Below are 23,391 nucleotides of genomic sequence, written 5' to 3' on the forward strand. Positions count from 1 at the left end.
TTTGAGTGGGAACTTGCCGGCAGGAGTGGCCTGGGAACACGGGAGTGGGCCTCAGGGAACACTAAGGAGAGAGGCCAAGTAATTCCTCACGACCGGTTAGGAAAGGAGGGCAGAAAGTCCGGAGAATTGGCCTGTGCCTTTATTTATGTTCCTGATTGCATTAAAGGGGAGGGGGCCAGCTCTCCCCAAGGTCAGTCCTGCCCAGAGAGGAAGGGGATAGGGGGCCACCTCAGTTTACTCAGCAAGAGATTCCAGGTCTTGGTGCACCCGTGAAGGCAGGGTGTCTTGGGATGAATTTGTGGGTGTGTTGCGTGTGGCCTGAAGCCTTGGTGGGGTTGGCCTGAGTGAGGCCACGGGCCAATGTTGACAACTTCCCTGGGGCCTGGGGCTGTCCCAGAGCAGTGGGGCCGGCAGAAGTAAGGCCGGCCAAACTTCGGGGAATTCGGGGTGAGGGGAGAGGGAAGGAAGTTTGGGCCCCCGAAAGGCGGCGGTTTGGGGTTCCCCGGGGGAACACTGCTCTTCTGGCGCTGGGCTCGCACCGGAGAAATCAGGCCAGTTGCAGGAGGGAGGGAAGGGCGCCTGCCCTGTGCCGCCCGCGCCGGGCTAAAATCGGGCGGGGCCGCCCGGGGAGGCCGGAACGCGTGTGGCCGGGCGGGGTCTGCGCCCTACTCCCTGCGAGACCGCCGGGTCCGGGCGGAGCGCGGCCTGCGAGGCTCGGGGCCAGGCCCCGGCCGGAGGGAACTCGGTCCCTGGGCTGGGCACTGCGCGCCTGCGGCTCCTGCCCTCTCGGCGGCTGCGGGCGCGGCGGCCCCCGCGCCCCCAGGGGCCGGGCCGGGGCGGGGTCTGGGCCCCGCGGGCGGGCGCGGGAGGGAGCGGGGGGGACGGCGGCGAAGGCTGCGACGCTCTAACAGGTGGGATCCCGCGGCGTGGTGGAGGCGGGCGCGGGAGGAGGAGGAGGAGGAAGAGCAGCGGCAGCGGGAGCCAGAGCAGGAGCAGGATGAGCCGCGCGAGCTGACAGCCGCCGCCGCCGCCGCCGCCCGCGCCCAGGCTCGGTCTCGCTCCCCGCGCCCGGAGCCGCTCCCCGCCTCCCGCCTCCCCCGGCCGCCCGTGGGGCGGCCCGCCCCCTCTGCACCTCCGGGCCCGGAGCTGCCTCCATCGCTCCCGCATCCCGGCCGGGGGGGAGGAGGAGGCGGAGCAGGAGGCGAGCCGGAGCCGCCGCCGCCAACGCCGCCGCTGCCGCCGCCCGAGCAGGACAGAGCGCGCCGCAGCCCCGCGCGTCCGGCCGCCGCCCGTGCCCATCAAGCAGCCGCGCCGGAGCCACACCGCGGGACAGCCCGGGCCGCGGCGCGCCCCGGCCCGGCCCAGCCCAGCCCAGTCCCGGCACCGGGCGGCCCGGCGGCCGGCCCGCCCCCGAGGGCGCCGGGCGCGGCGGGAGGATGCCGAAGCCGACGCTGCTGCTGCGCGGGGGCTGGGAGCGCGAGCGCAGCCCCGGGGACTCGGAGCTGGGCCGCCAGTTCCGGGACTGGTGCCTGCGCACCTACGGCGACTCGGCCAAAACCAAGACGGTGACACGCAGCAAATACCAGCGGATCGCCGAGGTCCTGCAGGGCGGCGGCGGGACCGGCGCAGGCAGCGGCCCGGCGGCCGGCGAGAAAGGCAAGTTCCAGTTCTGGGTGCGCTCCAAGGGCTTCCGCCTGGGCAGCGGCCGGGAACCCAAGATGGGCCAAGTGGTGTATGTGCCGGTCAAGACGGGCTCGGTGAGTGCGCGCGCGGCGGCCGCGGGCCGGTCCCGCCGCGGGGCTCGGGGCGGGCGGGGGCGGGGTGTGGGGGTGTGGATGTGTGTCCAAACGTGTGTCCCTGAGGTTGTCCATGGGTCTGGCCCGCCCGAGGCGCACGCGTCCCTGCTCACCCGCCCGCCCCGGCCCGCCCAGGCAGCGCTCCGGGTTCGGGGCGTCCCTGCCCCCCTCTGCGCCGCTGCCCGGGCCGTGGCCGTGCCGGGCGGGCTGTCCCGGGCAGCTCACCCCAGCATGTTCCGTCCTCCCGTCCCCTCCCCCAGCCAGCAGGCGGCTGCTCCGAAGCCCGAGCCTCCCCCCCCCCCCCGCCCGCCCCGGGGCTGCCTGTCCCGGGCGCCTCGCGCTCCCGCCCCCGGGCCGGCTGGGCGGTGTGTGTGTGTGTGTGTGTGTGTGTGTGTGTGTGTGTGTGTGTATGTGTGTGTGTGTGTGTGTATGTGTGTGTGGAGGGTGGTGCCGCGGGAGGGGGGGCAGGGGTAGCCACGGGACGGGGAGTCCACTCGGCTCCCCAGCGCCAGGGGAGGGGGCCCGCCCGGGCACTGTCTCCCCGACCCCACCCGGGGCTGGCCCGGGGAGGGGCGGCCCGAGCCGCAGCCTGGCGCAGGAGCAGCCTCGCGCGGGTGGGTGGGGCGCCCCCTCCGCCCCCCCGGGCCCCTAGCTCCCCCCTCCCCGGGACGGGGGCGGCCTGACCTATCCATCCCCTCCCCTCCCCCGTCCCCGGGGCCGGCCCGGTCCGGGCGGGGTGGCGTGGGGGAGGGGGCGGGGAACCGCAGCCGCCGGGAGGGAGGAGGCGGGCGGCCGGGCGGGGGCGTCCCCTCCGGCCCGGGGCGCCCTGGAGAGGGCGTGCGGCGCGGGCCCCGCGGCTCCCCCGCCGGGACCTCATTGTTCTGCAGCGGGTGGGGGCTGGGGGGGGCGGCTGCTCCCGGGGCGCTGCTGAGCTTTGAACTTTCCGTCGCGGAGACCCTCCATTAGTGCGTTCAGCCCCCGGCCGGGCCCGGCCCGGCCGGCCTCCCTCCCTGCCCCCCTCGCTCCCTCCCCGGCCTCGCCCGGCCCGAGCGAGCGAGCGGGGCCGCCCCGCGCCGGCCTCCCTCCCTCCCTCGCTCCCCCGCTCCCCCCTCCGTGCTCCTCCCCCGTCCGGCCCGCCCGCCCCGCGCTCAGCCCCGTCCCCGGCCGGAGCGGGCTCTTCACACACAATTGATTCGGTCGTTACGAAAAGTGCACTTGTCCCCTCCCCCTCCCCCTCCGGCGGCCGCCCGGGCCGGGGCCCGCGGGGTGAGGGGGCCGCGAGGGAGGGAGGCGGGAGCCAGGGAGCGGATCCGGAGGCGCCTCCCCCCCGCGCCCAGGGGACGGGGCTGCAGGCCGCGGGGAGTGGGGAGCCGTGAGCGCGGAGGGCGGGCGGCCCATCTGCGAGGAGCGCTGATAACCGCGCCGCTGCCGCTGCGGCCGCCAGCAGCCCATCTGCGCCGCTGCCGCCTCCGGCCGGACCCGGAGCATGGGGCCGGGCCGAGGCGTGCGCCGGGACCGGATTCCCGGAGGGCGAGGCTGGAACAGTGACCCACCCCGCGCGAGTCAGGGACCCCCCCACCCCAGCCCCAATCAGTGCTCTCCCCCAAACCCGGGGAGTCTGGGTCATTGTCCCCTCCCCTGATCGAATCAGGGACCCCTCCCCCAGCCCAAATCAGTGCCCACTTTCCCTTATGGGGACTAAGGGCCATTGCCTCTCCCCAGCTTAGGTCAGTCTTCCCCACCCTGACAGTTCCATACCCCCTTGGGTTCTCCCCATCTTGGGCTAGTGTCCCCAATCTAAGTGTGGTTTTTTTTTTTTGAGGTCAGTGACCCACCAGGTGGTTGACTGGGTCTTGTGCCCCCTCCCCTGGGTCAGTGCCCTCAGCCACCCAGGCCAGTTAGCACCTCCTACCCCAGCTTGGTTATCCCTCCCCAGGGAGCTGAGAGTCTTGGTTCAACCTTCCACATAGCGGGAGGCAGGATCCCGCACTCCACCCACTACTGAAGTTGGGAGGCAGGTGACCCTCAGACTTGGCAGCTGGCTCACTGGTTCTCTGTGTGGGTCCATCTCTCCCTTAGGGAGTGGGCATCATGGGTCAGTCCCTCTACCCTCTTAGCAACACTGCTGTCAGGCAGAGCAAGCATGAGCATACACTTGGTACACACACACACACACACACACACACACACACACACACCCATCCAGGCCACATGCGGAAACTGGGTGCTGGGCCTGGGCTCCAGGTCCTCCCAGCCCAGCCAGTCTCTTCAGATCCTTCGTGAGGCCCATGCTGGCCTGCCTCACCTATCCCTGGCATCAGGGGCCTCACAAGCCTCCACCCTGGCTCCCAGACCAATAATAAGCCTTCCCCAAGGGACCACCTGCCTGGGAGGCAGAGAAAGGGGACCCAGGTCTCCCTGCCCAGGCTGCCAGGAGGACGACAAACACAACAGAGCAGACGTGCCCTCCTTGGACAGCCTACCCCTCCAGCTCCCCGTGCCTTCCTGCCTGGCCTCCGGGTCCCCAGGGAGCCCGTTACTTACCTGCCACTCGCTCAGCCAACTGGAGCTGGCCGCAGGAGCTGCCCCGAGTCCTGCCACCCCCATCTCCAAGCACCTTCCTGGGGCTCAGTAATTATTTTTATATTTCCATTTTTCTTTCCACTGATCTAAGAGGAACAAATCCTGCTGGGAATTCTGGGCCAGCCATGGCCTCTTCCTGGGAGGGGCTGAATGGGACCGGCTTTGAAAGGTGCAAAGGACATCCCCTGCCTTCAATGGCCTACACACACACACACACACACACACACACACACACACACACACACAGAGTTGCCATGGCCTCTGGTGGCAGTTGGGAGACATCCTGTAGTTTTGTCCTGGGTGGGTTTTCGTGAAGGTCATCGGGCCGTAAACCTTTGTCCGAGGCACTTGTTTAGCACCCACAGGCCTGGTGTTGGGTATGGGGTGTTGGGGCCGGTGGGACTCTGCCTGCCCCTGGGCACCCAGCTGGTGGGGGAGGCGGGCCTAGCTAAGGATGTGATAAAGAAGCCCTCCTGAGCCACCGAGGGAGGGCGGGCAGGCAGCAAAACCGATTGCAGGGAAGAGGGGGTGTGGGCGTTGGGTCATCCAGCCGCTGAACCAGGGTCCCTGGCGCAGTGTGCGGTCCTAAGGGTGGCCATGGTGTGTCATCTCTCTTCCATGTTGTTCTCTGGCTGCCCCCTCCCCGGGCCCCCTTGCCTCCTCCCACAGCCATATGCGGTGCTGTGGTCGGGCCCTTCCCTAGTCCCGGCCGGCCGCGGGTCGATGATCTGACACCACTTGTCCCGTCCCATCTGGCCCTGAGCTTTTCTGGGTGTGTGTGACAAAGGCTTAATCTGTCCGGACGGGCCCAGGGCAGAGAGGAGGGCGCGGGGAATTACACTCTGCTGGGGCCTCCTGCAGCTGGGGCCCGGGCGGGGGCGGGGCGGGGCGGGGGTCGAGCCAGAGCCTGGGCGTGGGGGAGAGGCAAGTTGGTCTTCAGTTTGCAGGTTGTCACAGGAAATAGAAGTGGAGGCGGAGGGCTGAGGGCTGAGGGGAGGAGGGCGGAGTCCTCCACCCGCGGCACGGGGTGCTCATGGGGATAAGATCTTTTTATGACAAGAGCCAGCCGGGGCCTCCTGACTGGGCAAAGCCTGGTTAGGATTTATTATTTCTTTCTTTTTTTTTTTTTTTTTAAGATTTTATTTATTTGACAGAGAGAGACAGACAGCGAGAGAGGGAACACAAGCAGGGGGAGTGGGAGAGGGAGAAGCAGGCTTCCCGCTGAGCAGGGAGCCCGATGTGGGGCTCGATCCCAGGACCCTGGGATCATGACCTGAGCTGAAGGCAGACGCCCAACGACTGAGCCACCCAGGTGCCCCCGGATTTATTATTTCTTGTGTTTGGCCTGCTCTGGCCTCTGTGTGCTGCCAAGCAGGGGAAGCAAACCCCTTGGAGGCAAGACCCTCTGATTCCGCTCCAGCATTGGCCACAAAGTGAACCAACCTCTTTCCTTTTCCTCTGGTCTCTTCTAGTGGGGCTGTCCCCCTCCCCCAGGGCTTGCAAGGGCCACAGGTTACGGCTGGGGCGGGGCCCCGGGCTATCTGTCAACTCCCAGGACCTCCTTGGAGATAGATGTTCTCAGCTCAACTCTACCATCTTCCGGATGGGAAGACCGAGGCCTCGAGAGAGGTGCTTCCCATTGGGAGGGAGCCAGGACTGGAATGCAGATTTCTGTGCTCCACTGTGGGCGTCGTGGGCCCATCACAGGCTGTGAATCCCCCCATTAGAGCCCCATTCCCCAAGGGGAAACGCCAGCTTGCCAAACCCCACTGTCAGCATTAGGCTTTTGCGAGCCGGACCCCAGGTGTTCCGCTGGCCAAATTGACTAATGGTGGTCTTTTCCCAGTTTGCAGACAACGTTCATTTAGTGGAGAGCATTTTCTCAGTCTTCGGTCTTTCTCCCCAGAGCTTTTGTGTAAACCTTTGGCACCTGCGGCCACTGGTCCGGGTGGGAAAGGGCCTCTGACTTAGCCCGGTGTCATGTATGCTGTGATCTTCGCTTGAATTCCTCAATGTTTCCTGCTTTTCTCCAAGTTATCACTACAGTGACCGCTTCTGAGTCACCTACCGTGTGCCTGTCACTGTGCCGAGGGGCTGACACACATCGACTTGTCAGATTCTCGCCATCCCCCAGAGGTCAATGCTGCTATTTGTGCTACCCTCCAGATGAGTAAACTGAGGCTTAGCAAGGTGCGGGACTAGGCCTCGCTGCTGACAGGGGCAGGCCCTGAGCTTGGCTGATGCTTGTACACGTCCCCATTCTGACCCCGTCTGAGGGGTCTTGCGGCCCGATCCCTTGGAAAGCATAGGTCCTTCGTGACAAGCTTTCAGTCCGTTACACCTTAATCTGAATTCGTTTACAAGAATCCCTCTGCTCAAGATGTCTGTAATCACAGGCTGGTGCTGGAGGCAGGATTGGCTCCGCGTGAGGTGTCTGGGGACTTACCTGGGGCTCACGAGGACAGGTACAGGGTGAGAAGAAGGGCAGAGGGCCCCGTTGTCCTGGGTCCTGGGTGAGAAGAAGGGAGGAGACCTCCGTTGTCCTGGGTCCCGGGGGACTTTTGAGGAGAAGGTTGACAGTGACATCTGGCACGGGCCCCATTTGGATTTCTCATGAGTGGCAGAAGTGGGCTATTTTGTCAATTAAGCCTCGGTGATTTGGGCGAATGTGGTCTCGGGCACTCTAGGGGCTGTGTTTTGGAGCCTGGGTGATGCTGGAGGATCAGGCTCTGCCTTCCCGGGGCCTCCACTCCAGGTCCTAGGTCACTTTCTACTGGGCATGGGGACAGCACACCTCCTTCTTCCTTGGATAAAACCTGGCATGGCCCCAAAGACTGCCTTCTTGTCCTGGGTGTCTGAAAGTCAGGAGGCCCATCCGGGACCCTAAAAATGCTGCTGGGGGGGCGCCTGGGTGGCTCAGTCGTTAAGCGTCTGCCTTAGGCTCAGGTCATGATCCCAGGGTCCTGGGATCGAGCCCCGCATTGGGCTCCCTGCTCCGCGGGAGGCCTGCTTCTCCCTCTCCCACTCCCCCTGCTTGTGTTCCCTCTCTCGCTATGTCTCTCTCTGTCAAATAAATAAATAAAATCTTAAAAAAAAAAATGCTGCTGGGAAGACTGGGGGGTGGGCAGCTTGTGGCTAGGGCTGCCCAGGGACAAAGGTCCAGAGCCTGACCCAGCCTCAGGCAAGCTTGGGCTTCTCGAAGCCAGATCTTAGAGATTGTGGGATGGATTGAGTACTGTGCACAGGCGCGTGTGCTCATGGGCTAGATGGAGCATGTGTGTGCACGAGGACGCTCTGTGTGTGTCTGTGTGTGCGCAGCAGCGTGACTGTGGCTGTGAGTGTGCATGTGCTTGTCCCTGTGCAGGCTGGGGATGCTCGTGTGCCCGGGGCAGCGCACACATGTGCGTGTGTCCAGGTAGAGGGGAGACTACGTGCCTGGGAATGTGTGTGACTGCAGGCTTCTGTGTTGGCCGATGTGCAAGCACCCGGGGCGTGAGCATTGGCAGACCACGAATGTGAGTGTGTGCATGCACTCAGGGTCCAGATCCTCCTGAAGAAACCCCAGTAGTCTGGCAGGGCAGGGCTGACAGGGGTGTCCTTCATCATCACAGAGACAGCCGAGCTGCCGCCCTGGCCCCTGCTGCCCCCGGAGCCTCAGCAGCTGCCGAAGCAAAGTGTCAGGGAGGCAGTGGACATGAGAAGTGGTGCCGTGTCCTTGTCCCGGTCCCTGTCCCCATCCCCATAACAAGGGCCAAGGCACCTCCTTGTTTCCAGCCTTCCTCCTCCTCCTCCGCCACTCCCTGCCCTACACGGGCACTTACTGAGCCCAAGGCCAAGCACCATGGAGCGGGGTGGTGTGCCCTTCTGGGAGAGAGGGCTCTGAACTTGAAGTGAGGGGGTCAAGGCTGATGGATCCCAACTCAACCACTTCCTTGCCATGTGACCTCGGGCAAGTATCCTGCCTGACCTCTCTGGGTCTCGATTTCCTCATCTGGAAAATGGGCTTGAAAGCCCCACCACCAGGAGGCTTGGCAAACTGGAAAAGCTCCGCTTCATATGCGGGGTTCTGCCTGCTAACTTGTATCTGTCTGCTAACTGGGCCCCTAAACAGGAGGGGGAGTAGAAGAGAGCTGAGTGAGGGCCCACCACGGTGGGCAGCTTATTAGAACGAGGACTCCTGAGGCCACTTCCTGCCCCTGGCCCACCCTGACATACAGGGGAGAGGAGGGGTGTGGGGTTTCAAGCCACAGGGCCCTGGGTTCAAATACCAGCTCTGCCCTTTCACCAATTTGACCTTAGTTGGCTCATCTGTAAAGTGGAGCTGATCATTCTGTCTCCTTCATAGCACTGGTATGAAGATTAATGCATTTAGCAATGTAGAGTCTGAAGAACGTGCAAGTCCTAGGAAATGTTAGCTGCTGTGTGGTCTCACTGAACCTCAGTTTCCTGATCTGGAGAATGGGGATGGCGATGAAAGTCGTGGTGGATATTAAATGGGCCCGTGGAGAGAAAGCACGCAGCCAAGTCCCCATCACATAGTTGGTGGGCGGTAACTATTAGTTCCCTAGAGATTGTGTCGGAGTCATTTCTGTGTCTCCAGTGGCATTAGGGGCTGGTTAGTGTTGTACTGAATTGCACAGAACACCAGAAGGGTCTTGATGAGGGGCGTAGGTGTGGCATGAGCCTCCAGCGCTGGGGACTTGAAAGCTCAGAGTCTCTCTGCCCTGCTTGGCTCCTGCCCTGCTCCGAGCCTCAGTTTCCCTAGTTATTACACGGGAATGCCATTTTGGTCCCTCCTGCTTCTGAATCCCTTCCTGGTGTTGGGTGCCAGGTCCTGGAGGTCAGAGAGGGGTGCTGGAGGGGTGAGGCTGGGGACTCTGCCAAGGCCTGTAGGCATCCAGCAGTTAGAAAGGTAGTAGGATGAGCATGCTGGAGGCCTTCTCCCTTCTACCCCCCGTCCCCACCCCCGCTCCAGTCCCTGGCCAGGAACTTGAGTTCTGGGCTCCGGGATCTTAGAACACAGTGAGGCCGCTGTAATGAGTGCCTTCCCTGGTCAGGGGCCTGAGCCCATCTTCTGTGTTTCCTAGCCCTTGCCATGTGCCAGACACTTTATTGCACTTAACTGCCCCTAGATTCTGTGAGGCAGATGAGAACTTGGCATCAGGGAGGCCAGGGAACCGGCCCGAGTCCCACAGTGAGGACGTGGTCGGGCTTGGGTTCCGTGGCTGTCTGACCCTCTAAGCCGCAGGACTTGGAGGCGGGGGTCCACAGGCACCTTAGCTCTCTGCACCTCCCCACCCCCCGGTGCATGGGGCCCCCTCATCTGAGGGCACTCCACAAAAGCTTCTCAGAGCTCAAGGCAGCCCTTTACCTGCCCAAGACCCAGCCTGGTGGGAGACAGATACCCCCCCATCCTTCCCCCTCACCTCAACTGCAGCCCCAGACCCCGACCCAACCTGGGCGGGCTGCAGGGGTGGGGAGACAGAGCAGCTGGGAGGCTGGGCCTGTCCTCTCCCCACAAAGTCATCCACTCCCTCCGGCCTGCCTGGGAAGGGGGAGAACTAAGGCTGAGAATGGAGGGAACTTGCTCAGGGTCCCAGAGAGCACCAGAGCTGGGTGTGAACAGGCAGGTCACTCGCCCCTCATTTGCTCTCCCACTGTCCCCATCCCAGCAGCCCCATCCTGCCCCTGGGAGTCATGTTGACTCTTTTCTCTTACAGCTCCTCGTGCCCATCCAACTGTGTGCAAATACTGCTGGTTTGACCTTGAAAATACATCTCAAATTTCACCTTCTCACCACCTCCACCCCTCCAGCCACCGCACTGTGCTCACTCTGGCCCCCCTGTAATCCCTTCCAACTTACACACCAGAGAAAACTTTGCAGAAAACAAACCAGATTCTCACCTACCTCTGCTTAGAACCTCCAAGACTCCGTCTCACTCAAAGCAAGAGCCAATCTTTCTTGAAGCCTCCGCAGCCCGGCAGCATCTGCCCCAGCTGCCTGATGCCTTCACCTCACTCCACTCTCCCCTTGCCCACTTGGTCTCAGCCACACTCATCTCTTTGCTATTCTAAAAACTACCAAACACAATTCTGCCCCAGGGCCCTTGCACGGGCTGTTCCCCCAGGCCTGGAATACTCTTCCTCCAGATCTGTACATGGCTGGTTCCTCTCCTCTTTTGGGTCTTTGCTCAAACGTCACCTTCTCAGAGAGGCCCTCCCGGATACTCAGTGAGGACCATTTTAAGTCCCTTGGACCCTTCTCACCACCCCCCTTTCTATTTAATTTTTTTCTCTAGCTCTTATTAGCCCCTGACATTATGTACGGTTTTTAGTTTATAAGTTTGGTATCTGTCTCCCTGTAAGATGGTGAGCCCTGCCACGGCAGACCAGTCTCTTTTGTTTCCTGCTGTGTCCCCAGCACATAGACTAGCTGCTGCCCCGAAGGGACTCCCCACTGTGGGGGGCAGCAGATGCCTCAGAGCTGGAGTCTGAGAACTGCCCATCTACTTCTGTACTCGGAGGGCCTCGGGAGCCCCAAAGTCCAGACCATTCCTCCTGCCCAGCAGTGTCCAAGGAGTCCTCAGAAAGATGACATTTGAGCTGGAGCTTGAGGGCCCAACCAAATTTTCAAACGAGAATGAAACATGGGGAAGCTCATTCCAGGGGGTGGGGATGTGAGCGAGAGCTTGGCGGCGGGGCAGGTTCTCACAGGCTAGCGCAGGCTGCGTATGATGGTGACTGGGGCCACTTTCCTGAGGAAGCATGTCCTGCAGAGCATTTCACATGGGGTGGGGATGGGTAAATCAGCTCGAGAACTGCTGTGGGGTCCTGAGAGGATGAGCTGGTGAAATCATTTGAGGCCAAATGGAAGAGAAGGATCTGGAAAGCCACTCAGAGGAACTAGTGTGTCCTTATCTCCTTGTGTCATCATGAGAGAAAGCAAGGAGTCAGATTTGGGTTCTAGAAGGAACCCTAGAACACTGGGCAAGAGGAAGGCGTATTCCATGAAGGCGAAACAGGAGGTAAAGGAATCGCAAGGTGCAGAGAAAGAAGGCCAGCCTGGGAGGAAGAAGAGGGGCTGCTTTCCTCATAGGACAAGGGACTGGGACTGGGTGACAGGGGAGGTGGGGGGGAGAATGCTGTTCAAAGGTCAGGGGTGACTCAGTTTTCTTGGGTGGGAGAGGGGGAGGTTAAGGCACCAGGAACGTGGACAGATGTACAGACCTGCGGGGCAGGGCGGGGGCCTGTGGGCGGAGTCTAAGAGTTGTCCTTAAGGCCCGTAGCATGTGGCAGTGGGGGGCTGTGGAGAGCTGGTGACTCCGGGCTCAGTGGGGCCAGCTTGGGACTCATCGTGTCCACGGGGCCCCGTTACCAGCCTGGAACCTTCTGCGCCGCGGCTGGGACCCGACTGCAGGCTTCTGGGAGGCCTATGCTTGGGTGGATGACTCATCGTTTTCTCGGCATCCCAGCATCCCCGGGCTGAGGAAATGTTCAAGGAGACATGGGGCCCTTCCTTTGGCAGGCCAGGCCCTGACTGGATGCTGGCGGGTGGAGAAAAGTGCACTCGGGCCTCATCTCTGAGCCTCCTGAGGGCGTGTCTCCAAGAGCCCCTGGCTTCCACAATCCTGCGCGGCCCTCAGCCACCCTGTGAGGAGGCTGTTATGACCCCATTTGACAGGTTAGCAAACCAAGGCAGGGTAGCAAACCAAGGCACAGCCTATGTGGGCACCTAGCTAAGTCAGCACTTTGTGCTGCAGTTTCTTCATCTGAAAAATGGGTCTGATGATTGTCCCTCCCCAACTGGTTTGTTGGGAAAACCAAGGGAGAGAATCCTGTGAAACGCTTAATAGTGGGATTGTCATTTTTGTAGGGATATGGAGAGGGGTCTGCCCAGGCAGTATGGGCTCTCTACTGGGTAGAGCAAAATTAGGGAAGACGGGAGAGTAACATGGCCAACAATAGACCTGCATTTGGACCCCAGTTCTGCCACCAGCTTCTGGTTCTGGGCAAATGGCTTGCCTACTGTCATCCCTCGACCCCTTGTGTATGAGTGGTGATACCCCACACCCTCTGGGGTAGCTGGGACGATGCCCTAAAACCAAGCCTGCCAGGCAGGCCACAGAGTAGGGGCTGGGAGGACCCCTCTACTCCGTGCAAAGATCCCCAAACCAGAGAGCCATCAACCTCTCAAGGGTGGCTAAGAAGCACTTTGTGGGGCAACAGGAAAGCCTGGGCCAAGGGAGAGAGTGGGGGGGAGGTTCAGCTCAGAGAGTTCCTGCTGGGAAGCCCCATGGGGGATGGGGCCTCTCTGGGAGATCCTGAGCTGGGACAGGAGCAGGCTGGGGACAAAGGGTTTTATGTTGAATGTGAGGCCCCTGCAAGTCAGAGGAGGAGTGCGGAATGTAGAGGCAGAGGCTGAATCCAGGCTCTGCCATTTACTGCTGTGCAGTCTTGGGCAAGTCACTTCCCCTCTCGGAGCCTCAGTTTCCTCCTCTGTAAAATGGGCCCAGTGGTATTACCCATCTCACAGGGCTGCTGGGGGGAAGGTGAAGAGAGGTTCCACGGCAGGTGCTCAGCACAGGAAACAGGAGCTTTTGTCTCTTGCGCCCACAGCGTGGCGAGTAGCAGTTAGACCTGGGATCTGGGGTCTGGGACGGGGCAGGGGATGCCAGAACGGAGAGGGACAGGAGGGGCAGTGGCCAGAGCTAGAAGGGAGTGAGTGCAGCAGGGATGTGTGCAGGGAAACCGGACGGGAAGACTTCCGGCAGGAGGAGTGGTCAGCTGGCTTGCCCCCAAGGATCGGCAGACCCCCAGCCCCAGATCTGGATGAGAGAAGGCCCTGACAGAAGCCAGGGGCAGAGGCAAGGCCCTGCGAACTGAAGCGGGTGGGAAGTAGAGGCCAGAAGTCCCGCTGATCCAGTCAGAAGTTGGCTCTCAGGGAAGGAGGCGGGCAGTGGGCTTCCCAGGGTCCAGGCTGCCCATTTTGGGGCTAAGAGTGGGCGTGCTCCCTGGGCCAGAGAGCCCTGCGTTTAAATCCTGCCTTATCATCCAGCTGTGCGACCTCAGACACATCGCCACCTCCTCTCTGGGCCTCGGCTTCCACATCTGTAAAATGGGGATGGTCATATCAATACCCTTTTAGGGTTGTGGGGGATAATTTGAAATACATAAAGTATGCAGCGAATGCCTGCTACTGAGCAAAAACAATGGCAATCATGACACAGCTAGTATTCGTGGAGTGCTCACGAGGAGCCAGGCGCTGTTAAGCACTTCATGCACGTGACTCCATGTGACGGTCCAAACATGCTACCTTTGCACTCATCTGGCTGATGAGGATGTCGAGGCTCAGAGAGGTTGGGTAACATGCCCGAGGCCACACAGCTGATAAGAGGCAGAGCCGGGACTTGAGCCTGTACAGTGAAGAAGTGTCGTGTCCTCAGCTCCCTCTATCCCCCATCCTCCTGACAGCAAGTGTCAGATCCCAGGGTCCCCTGTGGTATTACACACGCGTGCACCGTGCCTTTTCCCAGACCAGAGAGGCAGGCATGAGTCTCTCTGGCAGAGTGTGAGGACCCTGGGACGCACTACTAAGGTGCAAACGGGATCTACTGCTAGGGTTGACCCTCGGGGTCCCCGAGGGATTCTTTGGTTCAGGGAGGGCCAGGCGGTGGCACGGGGCCTCACAGCCAGGTGGGCAGCCGGCGTGCTGCACTCGGCTGAGGCACGGGGAGCCTTGTGCCCGCCAGCATGAGGCAGGGCACAACTCACCACCAAGGTCACAGCCAGCCTCCAGCAGCCCCGAGAGGAGGCGGGTGGCTAGTGCCTAATCCGGGAGGCACCGAGGGGCGTCAAGGCAAGAAGAGAGGACCCTGGGGACTGGGGAGGAACTAGGGAGGGCTCTTATGAGGAAATGAGCCAAGAAATGGGAGATGAGGGGCTGGGAGCTCCCCACCCCCCCGGAAGGGGGAAACGGTGACGTGGACAAAGGAGCACAGAAGTGTTTTTCAAGGTAATGCACACACATGACTGAAAGCAGCAACAACAAAACAGCAACCGGCAAGGGGTGAAAAGTGCCCAGCGCACCCCCTCCCCCTCCACCGAGGGGAGGTCCAGTCCCTTATGTGTCCGGCCTGGTCCACTTGGCTCTGAGCTGGGCTGCCTGGCTTTGAATCCCGAATCCCCTATGTGCTCACTGACTTGGGCAAGTTAACGTCTCCGTGTCTGTTCCTACATCTAAGCCGGGGGTGATATCAGGGCCTGCTTCTCTGGACTGTCGCCTCACGCCCCGCAGAGGTGAGCCCGCGGCCGAGGGCTCCACGAGCAGTGACGGTCGCTGCGGCGGCCGCCACTTTGCTGGGCTCACTGCTGCGTGTGCAGCCATGCACACCACGCGTGTGGTTTAAACGCCCAGCTTCCCTTGCGGGGCCTGAGGCTCAGTTTCCATGGCTTCTGCCGCTTGAGGCAGGAGGCAGAGGTGAGAGGTCCGCCCAATGGCCCCGGATCCTCAGACAGGCCTCCGGTGTGGACGGGTTTCTGACATCAGCTGACCCTCAGGAGCTAGCCCCTGCCTCGTCCAGTCTGGGGGCGTGGGGACTCGATCCCCCCGCTCCTGTGCTGGGGACGTGAAGTGGCAGTGGGGACAGGAGGGATGCGGTGAGCTGTGGAGAGAGCCCTTGTCCCGGCTCCGAAGGTGGGGATTCGGAGCCCTCCTCTGCCACTTCTCAGCCCTACCGTTACTGAAAAAGTTCCCAGCTCCTAGCCTTGGTTTCCTTATCAGGATGGTGGCCGAGGCTGTGGTGAGGAGCCAAGCCAACACTTCAGATGTGACAGAGCGCTGGGGTTGTTCACGGGGGACCCCATGAACAGGTCCCTGCCCTCACGGGATCTACGACTGAGGGGATGGTGCCATTCGTAAGATCCCAGTTTAGGAGGTATTACAGTAGAGCTGAGAATAACCCAGCCCTGGGTTCAAATCCTAGCTCTGCTGCTTAACAGCTGAGTGACCTTGGGGGAATTAATTAACGTCCCTGGGCCTGAGTTTCCTCCTCTGTAAAATGGACATAGCAGTAGAAGCTGCTGTGTGGGGTTGTAGGATGCAGCTTCAGAGGCTGAGCCTGGGGCCTGGCTCACGGTAAAGCTCTGTGGTCAGCAGCAGCTGCAATTATTTTAAGGCACTCAGACTAATCTGAGAACCCCTGGCAAACAGTACAGGGCTGCAGGCAATCCTTTCATTCACGGACTCATTCAGCAAACGGATTGGCACCTGCTTTGCACCAGGCCCTGTTCATTCATTCCACCAAGATTTACTAAGCACCTACTACGTGCTGGGAGTGGCAAACAGGACAGACTTGATCTTCGCCCTCCCAGAGCTGGGAGCCTCAGGTAGCCACACTGGCCAGTGGCTGTGGGCAGCCTAGGGCCTGATGTGCCATCCAGCTGGTCGGCTCAGGCACCCAGGCCCCTGTCCCCATTGTGCCAGGCTTGCTGAGCTTAAGGGGGCTGCTTCTGCCCGGCATCCCCAAGCTAGCCCTGCTACCCCCGTGTCTGGCTCTTCTGGGTCCCTTTCCCGGGGAAGTAAACTCTGAGGGGTGTGGGGAGTGAAGGGCTTTTTCTACCCCTGACCCCCGTTCTCGTCACCTCCTCCCCAGCAAAAGCTCATTGTCCTTCCTCCTACCTCCTGCCTCTTCACACAGTAGCCAAACTACTGTATTAAAAAGGCAAACCTGACCATGTTCCCTCTGCTCAAAACCTTCTTGTGGGTCCCCATCAGCCTCTGCGCAAAAGACACCAAGGCCCACAAGGCCCAGCTCTGGCCCCTTTCTCCACCTTCCAGACTCCTGCTCACTGCCTTCAGCCACACTGTCCTCCAGGCTGTTCCCCCAGCCCTCACTGGGCCCTGCTACAATGTCACCTCCTCAGTGAGGCCCTCCCTGACTGTCTTTTCTTTCTTTCTTTTTTTTTTTTTAAGATTTTATTTGTTTATTTGAGAGAGAGAGAGAACAGAGGGAGAGTGCGAGGGAGAAGCAGAATTCTCGCTGAGCAGGGAGCCCGATGTGGGGCTCAATCCCAGGACCCTGGGATCATGACCTGAGCCGAAGGCTGATACTTAACGGACTGAGTCACCCAGGCGCCCCTTTCTTTCTTCCTTCCTTCCTTCCTTTCTTTCTTTCTTTTTTTTAAAAATATTTATTTATTTGAGAGAGAGAGAGAAGCAGACTCCCCGCTGAGCAGAGAGCCCGATATGGGGCTCCATCCCAGGACCCCGAGATCATGACCTGAGCCGAAGGCAGACGCTTAACTGACTGAGCCACCCAGGTACCCCCTGACTCCCTTTTCAAAATGCTTTTTGTCCCCATGTTCTCGGCCCCTTCCCCTAACTTTGGAGCCTTTTTGTTTATTTATTTATTCATTTATTTGTTTATTTTTATTTTTTTAAGATTTTATTTATTTATTTGACAGAGAGAGAGAGCACAAGCAGGGGGAGCAGCAGAGGCAGAGGGAGAGGGAGACTCCGCACTGAGCAAGGAGCCCAATGTGGGACTTGATCCCAGGACGCTGGGATCTTGACCTGAGCCGAAGGCAGACGCTTAACCGACTGAGCCACCCAGGTGCCCCTGGAGGCTTTTTTTTTTTTTTAAGATTTTATTTATTAGAGAGAGAGCATGAGCCGGGGGGCGGGGGGGGGGGCAGAGGGAGAGGGAGTCACGCAGACTCCCTGCTCAGCATGGAGCCCAGTGCAGCTGGATCTCACGACCTGAGCTGAAATCAAAAGTCAGCCGCTCAACCGACTGAGCCCCCCAGGCACCCCCGGACCCTTTATGAACATCTGACCAATGCTGTATTTGTGTGTGGTCCTCTTGGGCTTCATAAGGACAGGGATATAGGCTATCTTGCTCACTGCTGTGTTTTTAGCACCTAGTGCCTGGTCAGCACTCAGTAAATATTTATTAAACAAATGTCTCAAACCTTTTAATTCTCCTTCTTGTGCCTCAGTTTCCTCCTCTGCAGAATGAAAGGACCAAGGCTGTTGTGGGGCTGACGTGAGAGCCGACTCAATGGTCAGGGTCCCATCCAGGACTGTCTGAGCCACCGCCCAGTCCTAGGGCTGAGTGAGCCAGAGGAGGTTGGCAGGGTCAGCAGGTGGTCACAGAGACATTTGGGCTCACTCCTGGCCATGCTGAGAAGCCCAAGTGAGGCAGAGACACAGCTGTGGGAAGAGGGGAAGAGACGCTGGTTTGAAGGGAGGTCTGGGGCTGGGAGATGTAGCTTGGTGGTCGGTCCCTTAATGGGGCCCCAGAAGGCCAGATCTCAGGCAGCGGGAGCTATTGAGTATCGCAGAGCAGGGGACCATGGGGAGGGAAGCATCTAGGGAGCCGAATCTAGTCTGGTGTGTGCAGAGCAGAGACTGGAGGCTGAGGCCCGGGGGCAGGGGGGGCGGGGAACAATAGCCCAAATGGGAGCAGAAGCTACAGAAATAAGGGGAAGGTCTGGAGAGGGGCTGAAGGAATGGATCTGTATCCTCCTCCTTGTATCAGCTGCTTTGTTCTCAGTACAAGCCAATTCATTATTCATTCACTCATTCGCTCATGTATTCATTCAACAACTTGGAGAGAGCCTCCTGGGGTACAGCGGTGAGCCCCACAGATGTGGCTCCTGCCCTGCTAGAGCTCTGGATGCCTCGTGGGGGCCGGAGGCTACAGGACCCAGGGATGGTGGCGGCGCTGGTCATGCTGGGGGCGGTGGCAGTTACGGCGACGCGACGGTGGGGGAGCGGTAATGAGGATGAGAAGGGGACGGTGTGCTTGGAGGTGGTTGGTGCACATGTATTGAGTGCCCCCTAGGTGCTGGCCTGCTCTAAGTGCTTCCTGTGCGTCTGCACACTGGGCTCCCGAAACAGCCCCGTGAGGCACAGATCTTACGCAACTCGCCTGAGGCCCACTGTGAGCAAAGGGCAGCACCCGGATGTAAGGCCAGGCAGGCTGGCTGACCAGCAGCTGCTCCCAGCTGTGGCTACCTGCCACTTCCAGCAGGCAGTTCCCTTCCTTAGCCGCAGGCGGCTCCCTGGACCCGGACCCAGCACCCAGCACGGGGCCCAGTCCAGGGGCAGCTGCCTGAGCCTGACTTGCCTGAGCAGGGCTTAAGGTCTGGCTTTGCTCCAGCAAGCTTGAGCAAACGGTGCCCTCGCTCCTCTGCCCAGCACCTCGTATGTGAAAGGGGAGAACTGTCCCCCAGAGAGGCCACCGGAAAGCCAAGGAACCAGCACCTTCACTGTAGAAGTTGATGTTTCCAGGGGGAGACCCCATTCCATAAATCAGGAGTCAAGAAGGAAACGAAGGTTCTATTCTGAGTTCTGCCCCTGGGCAGACTGTACGTACCCCCCTTGCTGCTTCCCCTACATAAACGCCAAGGGAGGGGCTTTTCTTCTCCCACCCACGGCTAACTCCCATGCCCCTGCATCCCCAGTCTGTGCAAATCTGAGCCAATCCCATGCCAAAAGAGAGGGGACAGAAGGTGAGGACTGGGAGCAGGAGGCCTGGGCACATACCATCTCTGTGCTCCCTGTGTGGCCTGGGCCCAGTGCTGCCCCTCTCTGAGCCTCAGTGTTACTCAGTTGTCCAAATATCTATGGGGTGGCTGTTCTGCCAGGTGCTGTGCCATGGTCTAGAGACACAAATGGAAATCTCTGCTCTCAGAGAGCCTGCATTCAAGTGGGGGCTGACACTACGTAATAAACGAGGAAAGCGCCCCAGCTTGTCAGATGCTGCCAAGTGCGGTAGAAAAAAATCAAGCAGAGCTAGGGGAATCAGACAGAGGTGCTGGGGAGGGAGGTATTGGAATTTTAATCAGGGTGTCAGAGAGGGCCTCACTGAGTAGGTGCCATTTTGAGCAAAGCCCTGAAGGAGGTATGGGAACAAGTTATGCAGGTATCTGGGGGAAAAGCATTCCAGGTGGAAGGAACAGTAAGTGCAAAGGCCCTGAGGCAGGAGTATGTCAGGTGGGTTTGAGAAACAGCAAGGAGGCCAGTGTCACTGGCTTCCCCCACACCTTGTATTTGGGAATCAAAAGACTACAGTTTATTCCTCAGGACCTTAGGACCCAGAACAAAATTACTTCTGAGCTCTCCCAATCCCAGTGAGAGTTAGTGATGCCCGCAGGGGCCCTGATATCTATTTGTTCAACCTGGAGGGTGGATTTTAAGGCCCATGGGGGCTTGGAAAAGAGAACACCATTGTCTCGACTCCTCACTCCATGTGGCTGACTCTCAGATGGCCCTGGATTCGAATCCCGGGCCCACCACTTTCTGGCTACGGGACCTTAGGCAAACCTTCTGAACCTCGGTGTCCTCATCTACAGAATGGGGATATGAGGCTTGTCTGACAGGGTTGATGGGATGGGATTCAGGAAACATGCCAGAGAGCATGTATATAAGTGCCCAGCTCTGTGCCTGCCTGTAGGAGGAGCTCAGTAAATGTTTAAAACCAGCCCTTAACATCTGTATGACTTTGAACTATTTTCACTGTTGTTGGAATCTGTTACATCACTTGAGTCTTCTAAGAAGTGCATGAGGAAGAGGGGGCAGAAATAATAGCTTCAACTTACAAAGGGGTAAACTGAGGCCAGAGGGGTGAGTGACTTGCCCAGGGTCACCATGAGGCGGGACCACTAGAAGGCTAAGATGTGGGTCTCCTGGCTCAGGGAACCCTGGGGATCCAGGGGAGTGGAGATTGTCCAGAGCCTGCCGCCCACGCCCCACCACCATGAGCGGGCTTGGACACATGCATACGTATCACTGGCACCTCGAAACAATAGCAACTTTCAGATTTGTGGTCCCCGAGCAGGTTTTGTAAGGCCTGGCTTGGGTCAGGAGGTCTGTTGTAAGGATGTTGAAAGGCCCAGAGCGTGGAGAAGCTCAGGCCACAGGCAGGCGGAGTCTGGGGTCCTCAAGAAGAGGAAGAGGTCTGAGCTCATGTGACTGTCCACTCGGCCTGTTTGTCTATCCGGTGTCTGGCCTTGCCGGGCAGGGAGGGCTGGATCCCCAGACTCGTCCCCCAGCAGCCCGGCCCGGGTGCCTTACCCGTCCTGATCAGCCTCTGAGCTTCAGGACAACTCTGTGGGAGGGGGGGCGGGGGGGGATACGGAACATCACGAATGAGGAAGCTGAGCCGTGCAGAGTGCATGCCCTGCTGACATGGAAGGGCCAGGATTTGGACTGGGTCTGCCTGACCTAGCTCCAGCCCAGGCCGGTCCTCCCGGGGAGCGGATCACGGCTCAGCCAGGTACCGGCAGGCAGGCTCTGTGCAGGGGGCCCTTTCTTCCCTCAGCCCACCTTCCTGGCCACAAGCTGGCCGCCTGGTCCTTGACAGAAGACCCTGCCCGCCAGGCTCTGTTCCTTAGTTGTTGCAGCCTCCCCCCCTGTTCTAGCCCCACCCTGCCCCCACCCCCTGCGCACCGCGTGACCCCGGGAAGGCGAGGTCTGGGAGCCCATCAGTAGTCAGCACCTTTAAGGTCCCAGTGCCTTTCCTCAGTGCCCACACAACTCGGGTTTCTAGGCCCATTTTCTAGACAAAGAAACAGGCATGTCCCAAGGTTATGTCCTGAAGCACACAGGCCATGAGAGCAGAGCTGGGACTCCAAAGCCCGTACTTTTTCTGTAACATAGCCTCCAGCCCTCAGTTTCTCCTGCAAAATGGGAGATGGGGACTGAACAGTCTCAGCCGAGCACACCGCAGAACGCGTCCTGGCTGCCCGGCCTCCTAGCGCGGTCACCTTGGGCAGTCACTTCCCCTCCCAGGGCATCAGTTTTCTCACCTGGAAATGGGGCTGAGCGCAGCATCACCCTCAAGGTGTTGTGAGGTTCAGTGGGCAGCAGTACCAAGTGCCCAGAAAGTGACAGAGCCCTTACGGGGGGGGGGGTCACCCGTTTTGAAATTGCTGAGCTCCCTGCAGAACTCAAAAGGAGGCCAGGGGCCATGTACATACTCTCTTTCGCTCTTCCCGGGGCGTGGCCCAGTGACCCAGACCTGCCGGGGACTGTGCGGATGTGTTCTGCGGACAGACACGTCCAGGGAGCCTGTCATGGTGGGTGGTGAGTGGTGGTCGGTAGGCAGCCCCGGGTCATGAATGTGAGACCAGCTCAGGCTGTGCGGGGCAGCCACGGGCGCCTTTGTCCCCTTTGTCTCCTCTCGTGCAAATTAGCAATTACCTTTCCCGCTCCTGCAAGCTCGGCCTTTCCTGGGAGAATTAGGCCCAGCAGCCACTGAGTAAGCAGAAGCCGCCTGGCTAATTAGCGGGTAGCCTCTGGGGACAGCCTCGGGACCTGGTGGCCAGAATTGGGGCTACAGCTGCCTGCAGCTGGTGCTGGCTCAGCTGGGAGACCCAGCAACGTCCTGGGCTCTGGGACATCATGGGCCTCTCAGTCACGAGGTTCAGATCCTTCTTAGCTGTGTGACCTGGGGTAAGTTGCTCTGCCTCTCTGTGTGACAGTCTCATGTAGTTAACTGTAGGATTGTGGGGGTTTGGAGCCCGGCACCTAAATGGTGTCCATCATCAGCGGGTAGTGTTACTACTGCTCTTCTTGTCCCCGCCGCCACTGCCTGGGGTCTGTGCTGCCTCCGGTGGGAGAATGCACGGAATGTGGGCCCTGTGGCGACCCTTGGGGACCCTGTAGTGCCGCCTTAGTGTCATGGGCAGCAGGAGAAGCCCAGCGAGGCCTCAGGCCCTTAAGCCATTGAGAGGCTTAATCTCCCTGAGCCCGAGCTTCCTCTTGCTGGCCTCTGAGTGAAGGAATGAAATAACTGAGATACGGCGTGGTCGTGTGCCCATCTCGGGCCTGTCGGCGCTAATAAAGTTGGGGCTCCTTCCCCTTGCTCTGTTTCTCCCTTCTCTTCCTTCCTCTCCTGCCTCCTTTCCCTCCCTTCTTCCCTCCCTCCCTTCTTCCCTCAGGAGCACACAGGAGGGAGGCAGGAAAAGCAGATCGAAGGGCTGCCTGCGGTGGTCTGGGGTAGTCAGGAAAAGGCTCCTGAGGAGGGAGAGTCTGAACTGGACTCAGCGGGACAGGGGGCTGCTGAGCAGCGTGGGGAAGGCAGCGTGGTGGGGTGGGGGTGAGTGCGGGAGCAGAGCACAAACGAGTAGTCTGCTCAGGGGCCAGGACTATGAGGCGTGTGGCCCAGGACAAAGGCGGTAACAGGGGAGCTGTGGCAGGTTGAGGTGAGGCAGGAATTCGGGAGATGGCATCTGCCTGCAGGGACTCGGATGCCAGGTCAGGTACATCCCGCCCTCCCTGCCCCCCAGGCCTGGGACTCCAGAGAGGAGATCTCCCGGGACTATGGGGGCGGGGGGCGGGGGGAGGGTGGTGAACAGAGTGTCTCAGAGCACAGGAGACCGTGCCCCTGGCTTGGTCTAGGGAATGCTGGGCTGAGAAGGCTTTCTGGAAGAGTCAGTCCTGGAGCTAAGACTCAGCTCATCTCGGAGCTAAGCAGAGGGTGGGCATCCCGGGCAGAGGAGACAGCTTGCAGAGGCACAAAGCCCTGCTCAGTGCTGGGGCAAGCAGGGCCGCACCGCCGAGGCCTCTAAAGCCCAGCAAATAAGCCTGGATTTTATCTGGGCACTGGAGAGCCAAGGAGGGTTTGGGGGCAGGCAGCTTGAGATCTGATTTTCAAAGTCTAGCTGCAGCCCCGTTAGCTGGGGCGGTTCTGCCATCGGGAAACCTGACAGGGTCAGCCTGGCGTCTGACCCTCCTGGGTGTCCCACCTGGGCAAACCCCGTCCCCTCCTGGAGCCTCAGCACCTGCGTGTGTCCAATGAGTAGGCTGTAGAGCTCCTGCCTCCCAGAGCGCTTGGGGGCGGGGGGACACTGAGATCGTCCTTGTGACACACCTGGGGCTGGGCACCCCAAGGCGACTCAGCAGAAGGCACGCGGGATCTTTCTTTGGGCACTCACTAGATGCTGGGTGTTTTGTACACATGTTTTATACATCTTACTCTCCTGGCTGCCCTTTTAGGCAGGTCCC

The 23,391-nt window shown here is 60.2% G+C and overlaps 1 protein-coding gene across 2 annotated transcripts in view; it reads left to right on the top strand.

The window, feature by feature from the left end:
* Positions 1-1,404: 1,404 nt before the first annotated feature.
* The window catches only part of NOL4L (nucleolar protein 4 like), a 126,216-nt gene continuing 104,229 nt past the window's right edge, over positions 1,405-23,391 (top strand). For both annotated transcript variants that reach the window (XR_004917682.2, XM_036093264.2), the window contains exon 1: positions 1,405-1,757. Coding sequence is in view for 1 of the 2 variants with exons in the window: in XM_036093264.2 (XP_035949157.1) it covers positions 1,437-1,757 (321 nt within the window). In the remaining variant the exon portion in view is untranslated. The remainder of the gene's footprint in view (positions 1,758-23,391) is intronic.

Source organism: Halichoerus grypus, chromosome 10 (assembly GCF_964656455.1).
Source record: "Halichoerus grypus chromosome 10, mHalGry1.hap1.1, whole genome shotgun sequence".
NCBI lineage: Eukaryota > Metazoa > Chordata > Mammalia > Carnivora > Phocidae > Halichoerus > Halichoerus grypus.